Raw genomic sequence first — 8,082 nt, 5'->3', positions numbered from 1 at the left:
TATTTGGGTACGTATAGTTTGCACTTTCCCTTTGGACTCCTTTAAACGCATACATTTAACCGGTGCTTATCCAGTGATTATATCGCAGTCTTTATTTTTTATAGATAAACATCTTCCATAGACTCATCTCGGCGAATTTCATATTTTCCGTCGTTGATATTTGTCATTTTATTCCCCAATTTTAATGGGTTGATTATAGGCAAGGCAGAATAAAAGCTTTTAGCTGATAACAGCCAGCGGCACGGAAGGCGCAAACTTTGAGGCGCCTTTGCGCGCAACGCGAACATTAAGAAATGAAAGTAAACTGTGGTAGTAATTAATAGATAAGACAATTGGCAAAGACAGTACAAATACAAGCCGCGCTGTTCCCGTCAGTAGGTCTGCGACAGAGAAAAACCGCCACGGGGTCCTAGGAGATGACTTTACATTGCCCACGCTCTAATTTGTCTGGACGTGAGCCGGTAAACTGGGACAAGTGCACGAAGGCTAGTAGATATTTCTCTACTGCTGTTTTTACGAGTTCCCTTCTCAGAACTAAAACGCTTTCCCAGTTAGGATATAATGAAAAAGAGGAAAAGCCACTTTCATCAAGTCAACCAGTATATCCAAGTCAAGAGAAAACTTCCCATGCTTTCTTATCGGTTTACCACCAAGCCTCGTTTTGATGTACTCGACCCAGTCTCTCTGCCCGTGTCTACTCATGTGGAACGTAGACCACTGCTTTCTATTTTAACAGGAGCGTAGGTCCTGCTTTAAACAATATTTTCCGAGAATTGCCTGGTAGCGAAGGATAGGGAGAATCGTCCCATCTTTCGAGACCTTTTTTTGACATACCACGAGAACTCTTGGGTGAATCAAAAGAGCTTCACTGCTTTATTAAGTGAATTCCTTTACACCATGATGAATCAAATTATCTAGAATCTCTAACCGAACATTTCTATATTTCCAATACCTTAAGCATTTCTTTCGCAAACCCCTTCCAAAATGCTCAAGACCTGAGAATCTATATCCTGGTTCCACGTCGGAAAAACTCGTTTGTATCACAGTTAGCATTTGACGACGCAATATTGTTTCTTTGAGTGGAGCACTTCATAGGAGACGTTCGAAGTGTCCCCAGCTGCCGCTGAACTGTTTCGTTCTCCACAGTCTCCGTCATGTTGTTTCTTGTTATGTGGTATTTGGTATCCAAACGACAAAGCCATTCTGATTTTAAACAAAACAGGTTGAGTATTTGGATTAAACACTCACTCAATCTAGATAGGAAACAGTAAAGTGAAATTTTCAAAAGCTTCGGGAGTTGTGGAATTTGCCTTTTTAAGGATCCAGGTTGCCTATGGGGGCCTATTCTGTCGGTGACGAAACACTCAGATTTTGAACAAAAAATTGTCGAATTAAAAGCAAACGTTTCAAACTGTTCCCATAATTTCAGGTTTAAGAGTTATGAGGTCAGTTTGGATAAAAGAGGATCATTGCAAAATTATTACGGACAATTCTCTAACAAAAGTGACTCATATCTAGGAATTGACAATGGCAAGGGTACAAACTTCTCGCAGATAAGAACGCTCAATGATTAGATTAAGACTTAAGATGAGAACAATTTTCTCAGGTGAACGGATTTATTACGTAAAAAGTGACATAGCTCTAACCTAAAATGTTTCCTTTACACAATGGACAGGTCCTCTTTGCCAGCAACCAACGGTCCACACATTCACAATGGAACTCGTGACCACACGGCAAAGTGCGCACGAGCTGAAACAAGTTGAATGAAGGTTACAATTTCTACAAACTTTACTTTGCAATTATATCACATTTTATAGTCCATTACCCTAGCTATCTATCCATGGATGATGTTAAAGCCAAGCCAGAACTAGCAATTTTATTTTGAGTGTCTCAAAGCAATCCAAGATTGCATTGATTCACTACGATACACTATTATGGTTGGTTTTAAATAGCTGCGCCCATCCTTCTCAATCCACAATTAAATTCAGAATTAAATTAAATGATGACTTGGGCACTTGCACTCTACCACACTTTAGGTCCGTTTTATGGACTTACTTTTAGTTCTGCAACCGACCCTTACGACCTAACATCAGTATGTATATTCTCCATACTGTTCTCTATATATTTCCTGAGGTTTCAACAGGGAGAATTTGTTTCACATTCGAGAGCTTTAGTTGCTGCTCATTCCCTAAATACTCGTGACCTTAATGTTTGATTCAGGGTTGATAATGTAAGGAGAAATTAGATGCTGGTCACTCTTAAGAGTCGAAGGGTTAAAGCTCTTTCGCATGATTGGCCTTTTTTCTGTTTTACTATATACAATTAACTGAGAAAACGGAATGGCTGAAAAAGTCGTTAGAAGGGAAAGAAGAGAAAGTAGCGTTTTACTGACAGTACGTCCTGGACAAGCGTCGGTCATTCTGTTTCATCGATTCTTACCTGGTTATTTTGAAACTCATCTAAACAAACAGCACACACTTCAGAATCTCTCCTCTCCTGTTCAACTTGTTTAATAGCATAACGAGACGAGTCTTTTACTCTTCTTCTGAATTTTCTTATCTTTAGTTTCGCTATGGCTTCGACTGCCTCTTGTCTTAGCATTTCCTGAAAAGATCCAATGGTGAGGAATTTTTTATTACTGCGGTAAAAAAAAGTGATTTTTGATTGAAACTGGAAAGTAACCTTGGTTGCATTTTCTTGTTTTACTTCCTTCTTTTATTGGTTTAAAAACTTCGCGCCATCTTCTCCACCAAACCAACCAAACTGAAATAAAGTGCTCCTTTGTAAACTACGTTGTGTTTTCCTGTACTTGATGTCGATTACAAGTATCCGTCACTTCGAGTTAATTCGCATTGGTCTCTTCTGACATTCTTCTTTGTTCTGATTGGCAGTCGACAGTAATAGTTGCAGTTAATCAAAAAGCGCACTTACAAAAATTCGTGTGGATTCCTTACCTCTTTTTTGGAAATCCAATAGTTATGAAGAAACTGGCTCAGCTGAGTCTGTCAAGTCAAGCATAAAGGAAAGTTTCTTACTCTAGGCTTACTTTAGCTTTTCCCAAGTGGACTCTTCTTCTCTCATCTTGCCTTTTCAGGATATTCCTTAAAGTACATCGTCATTTAATACTTAGGTGGTCCTCTTTACAGTGGCTGCCTTGTCGCCATACTTTGTGAGATGATGCATCATTTTTCCAATCTGCTCCTTTTTTTTGTGCTCATCAAACCACCCGCGTAACATTATGTCAGTGAAAATTTTTCTTTTTCTTTATGAGAGGGAAAGCTAAAAATTCTGTGATCTACATTAACGTACCTTGAAAACTAAAAGACAGAACAACACTGACGTAAAGAACACAGCAGAGCTGGTGAATTGAGAGTTCACCTCCTAAGGACAGAAAAAAAAAAAGAAAGATGATGTTGAGTATATTTTTTCAACTTTATCTATTTTAAATACACATTACTTAGTTCATTTACATGTTCCAAAAATTTGCAAGTATTATATAAGCTAGGTTATTCTTGCACAAGTGGGATACTGTGAAACGTCCTAATATTGAGAAGGAATGTATGTGAAATTGTACAAAGTGAGAGATGTAAAGAGTTTGAAGGTAAATGACAAACTTGAAAGTATATAATGTGAAAGATGTTTATGAGACAAACGGTAATAACACTGAACACGTTACCTCTGAGCTTTTTTCAGGGTTTCCCAGGCAAACCACACCTTCCCATCCACTGGGCCGACCACAGGTAGCCCAAAGTGTAAGCGTGGAAAGTAACTAACAAGACATAAGAAATTCTATCATGGTTTAACCCTCAAATGTGTGTTGAATCTGCCAGCCAGGATTTGACAGAACTGACCAAACAGAAGTGAGGATTGTTGCCTTTTGATCGCCAAGGGGAAGCTAATGAGTATTGTGCAGCTTTATAGAGATAAATGTTGATCCTAGCCTGTATGTGGGGAAAAGAAATTGCTTGCCATCTGCAACAATCATTGCTACTTAGAGCAATAAAAAAATAAACATAGTTTACTTATCGTAAACTAATGGTCTTGAACTAACCTTTAATTCAACCACAGACGAGTTATGGGAAATCTTTGCTCTCAGATTGTGTTTTCCACTGTAAATACAAGGATATAGAAGTTTTAGTACAGTTATCAAATGAACAAAGGCATATCAAAACACCATGGCACTTGCTCATCAAGTTTAAGTTGTAAGATGTTGCAAAAACAGACAATGGTATATAAAAAAAACTATTTATAATACAGCTAGATGTTTCAAATAAAGAATACTTTCCCACAGTTTCAAGGAGAAAGGCAGGAGTTTCACGTGGAGGATTTCACAATTAATCTGCAAGCTACTTGGAATTATAAAAGGTTGCTCTGGTCGTACAAATGATTAATTTTCCTACCAAACAGGGGTGGGGAGGGAGGGAGGGGGTTTGTTTAATCCAAGAACCCTGATAAAATTATGCCTTTAAGTTTATTGCTTCCAAATTTTAGATTATATTACTGACTTGAAAAAAGAAAAAAAAGAATGAAATATCAGTAGTTTGATTATTGTTAAACTTACTTTTTGAAAGCCTCCAATACTTTAGAAACACTGTTAGTTCCATTTACCATTATGATGGGTCTTGAAAACATTTGAGCTAAGTCAAGCTACAGTAAAAACAGAGAGTTTTGGATGCTAAATACCATGGAACTGTGTCATTCTGCTGATAACATAAACTTTACACAAGTGGAGGAAGTCTTGTGGGCTACCTTTCTGGGTAATAGTGAACAATGGTTCCCATTTTTGGCTGTCAGTAACCTGTCGGTCAACTGTTGGCCAACAGGTTACCGACACATTACCGACAGTCAGTAATGAAAACAGAGTTGGCCAACTGTTGGCCAAGTGTCAGACGACAGTTGGCCAACAGTTGGCCAACAGTATCTTTTGGGAACTGTTCTTCACTTTTACCCCTTTCTGTTTCATTTTTGCATTTTTTGTCTTTTTTGCCAGGCTTAAAACATGTCAGTGACACAAATGTTTATGGTTTAACTCTCCTAACTGTCTTTCCTTCCTTGTCTGCCAATATCCTCCAATAACAAGCCTAAAGTACCATACCAAATGAAGTGAATGGTGAGTTTCAGAATCTTTTACAAATCGAAGAGAAAAACCTAAGTTACTGTGAAAACAAATATTCAACTTTCTGTGGCATTTTTCCTTCCTTTTTTTTTACACACCAAGATACCTTTTATCCAAAGGGTTACCAAATGCATTTCAGATTACATAACACATACCTTTCTAAACACTCTGTGATTCAAAGTTATGATAATTATTGCTGAGGCACCCAGTAACATTGCTTTCTTCACCTTAAACACAACAAAGTTATGTTGAAGGCCAGAGTTTTGATGATCATGATCATTGCAATGATCCATAAAATACTTTCCATACAATCAAATGCAACCCAGACCTGTATCTACTTTTACAAAAGTAATTAAAAAGCATTCATAAATGTACTATAATTATGTACCTTAATCATAGAGGATATATTTATTTAATGGTAACATTGTGATATTATACTTGATTATGCTCAATAACCATAAGTAGGAGGCATGGTAGCCATGTCTTTAGGTGTTAGTGTAGGTTCAGGGCCACCTTAATTTAATAGTCTAAGGAGGTTCAGCACTTAAAACACAGATCTTCAAAGATAACTGCGCAAGAAATTGTACCTTGATATGCATTTTGCAACTCTTAAATGAAGAGGGGTTATGAAAGGGTGTAGTGTGGTTATGGTAACTTTTTAGGGGGCAAACTGATATCAACTCTCTGGGCAATGATTGGGAATTGGCTCTACAGCATTTTTGCGGAGAAAAACAGAAAATCAAAATTGTAAATCAAAGAATAAAGCTGCAAATGAGTGACATTAGTTTAGGACACTTTTACCATCCTTTAAAACCTAAAAAACCAATAATAATAATAATAATAATCATAAGGAAATGATAATAAATAATAACAATATATAAGAGTTGAGCTAAGTACTGAATGACTTGTGTCTTAATACAGCAAAAAGGAAAAAAAAAAAAACTTGACCAGGAAGTAAACAGTGAAAGATCACAACTTACCCTTTCCAAAACAGGACAGAACTTTGATCCGCGAGCATTGTAATAATCCAGGACAGGAATGTGAATAACACCAATCCAGCTCTGTGTTTCATCTGTTTGAGGGCTTTGAGATTCATCTTGGTCTTGTTCAGAATCATCTGGATCACAAGCATCTATCTACACATAGTCAGTTGCACTTTTTAAAAATTAGTAGGTATTTAGTATTTATCCTGATTTATGGCTTATTCACTGTATGCTGACCTTATCTATTTAACAGTAGATTCCATGTTGCCATGCATCTGGTCAATGATAGATTACGGATAACATATTCAAAATGTGGGTTGAAAGAAAAGTGTCACATAAGGAGCAGCCAACTGTGTCAACAAGATGTTCTTATTATATTTTGACATCCTCTGTGGTCTACTAATGAACAGACCCACTGCAACATAGAATCTATTTGATTTAATTATGTATTAAAAAAGCAGAATGTGAAATCATCTCTACATCTGCTCTCCAGTAGATCATAGGTAGGGACCAATCAAAATTCATGTGTAATTCAGCTCATCAAAAATAAACATGCGGGATTACCGATAAAGAGCGAAAAACTTCTTAGAGATCAATATGATTAAAAATATATAATAAATATTGCTGCTGGTCTTTCCCCCAAGTTTATTGCATTTCTGATTTCATTGATTTCAGGAGGGTTACCTGGGTTACAGTTAACCCTTGAAAAACTGAGGCAGATCTTTGAAAGTATATTCATTTAAAGGTTGAAAAAACCCAAGCCATTTGCTGCAAACACTTGGTTCTCCGTGGTTTCTTAATTCTCCCTGGGAAATTTAGATGAATTTGTTACCGACAACTTCATTGAAATTCGAAATATCCGAAAGATAAATGAAAGATTATTGTTGCTCACCCATAACACACCTCGTTATTGAATAAATAAGGATTTCCCATGTAAAGTTCTTTATTTCCTATCGTTTCGATCGATTACCGGCCCCGAGAATGACAAATAAATAACACCATTGAACAATTCAATTTTACATATTTTCAAAAAAAACGTCGTAATATAAAAACAACATCACTGATCTGACCCTCCCTCACAACCGTGGAACACATAATTGTATTTCAAAAATGCAAAGAGTTATCGCATCGAGTTACCTTACCTCATTTAACTCTCCTTCGACCTGTTTTATCGCGCCGATTCTGGCGAACTTTCCGACAACATTTACAAACGAGCTGTTTTGTCCGTCTTCACTTTGGCTCATCACATCGATAAACGCGTTGTCAACGTCACCCAATACAAGTACAGTGAAGCAAAAAACGTGTAGAAAACAGTTCAGGAATTTGGATAATGAAACTCGTAGTGAAAACATTGCAAACACAGCGATTACGCGATTACATAAGTCGAATTTAAATTCACTTCCTCGCCATATTCCGGATGTTTATGTTTTCTTTTCTAAGCAGGCTCAGCATAAACCTGTTTGTCAGCGGTTTGTTATTTGCTTGAATAATTTATAAAGTACGCAAGTTTATGGGCCCATATGGGCGTGGACGGATGCGCGTGCTCGGGTTTGGACGAAATGAGAAAAGTAGCGTTCTGAGAAATGTATAACAGCTTAGTAGGGCGAGCAGAATTTCTTAAGAAGTGAATACGAAAGAGTGAACGACGAAACGTCAATTTACTGATGCGTAAATATTTTGTGTGGCCATAATTAGAAAGTGTTACGAAACATTTATGACATAATTACTAAATACCTTAAGCTTTTAATCAGTGACTCGAGCTTGATTGAAGATTTCGCATTTTTACTCCTTCATGCCACTCTAATAAAGTAATCATTCGTCACGGAACTAATGCTCTTAGCAATTGTACTTTACAGTCAAAGTTCATAAGTATTTAGCAACTACCAAAAGTTTCTTCATTTTCCTTTTACGAGATAGAACGAAGGCCAACCTGTTAAGTGACTCGTGCAAAGGCGACATCTGAAGGATCAACCTTCCCAGGAA

At 37.1% G+C, this 8,082-nt stretch overlaps 1 protein-coding gene across 1 annotated transcript; it reads right to left on the bottom strand.

Annotated features, from left to right (window-relative positions):
• Positions 1–869: 869 nt before the first annotated feature.
• LOC131790726 (RING finger protein 215) lies at positions 870–7,516 on the bottom strand. The gene is made up of 11 exons (XM_059107993.2): positions 7,242–7,516; positions 6,097–6,252; positions 5,272–5,343; positions 4,562–4,647; positions 4,052–4,109; positions 3,677–3,769; positions 3,310–3,381; positions 2,955–3,002; positions 2,440–2,604; positions 1,647–1,749; positions 870–1,203 (listed from the first exon to the last, which is right to left on the bottom strand). Exons 1-11 carry the CDS (start codon positions 7,449–7,451, stop codon positions 1,004–1,006), a joined length of 1,263 nt encoding a protein of 420 aa, XP_058963976.2. The 5' UTR covers positions 7,452–7,516; the 3' UTR covers positions 870–1,003.
• Positions 7,517–8,082: the final 566 nt, after the last annotated feature.

Source organism: Pocillopora verrucosa, chromosome 2, assembly GCF_036669915.1.
Source record: "Pocillopora verrucosa isolate sample1 chromosome 2, ASM3666991v2, whole genome shotgun sequence".
In the NCBI taxonomy this organism is placed as follows: Eukaryota; Metazoa; Cnidaria; class Anthozoa; order Scleractinia; family Pocilloporidae; genus Pocillopora; species Pocillopora verrucosa.
This window is presented reverse-complemented; position numbering and strand designations above follow the sequence as displayed.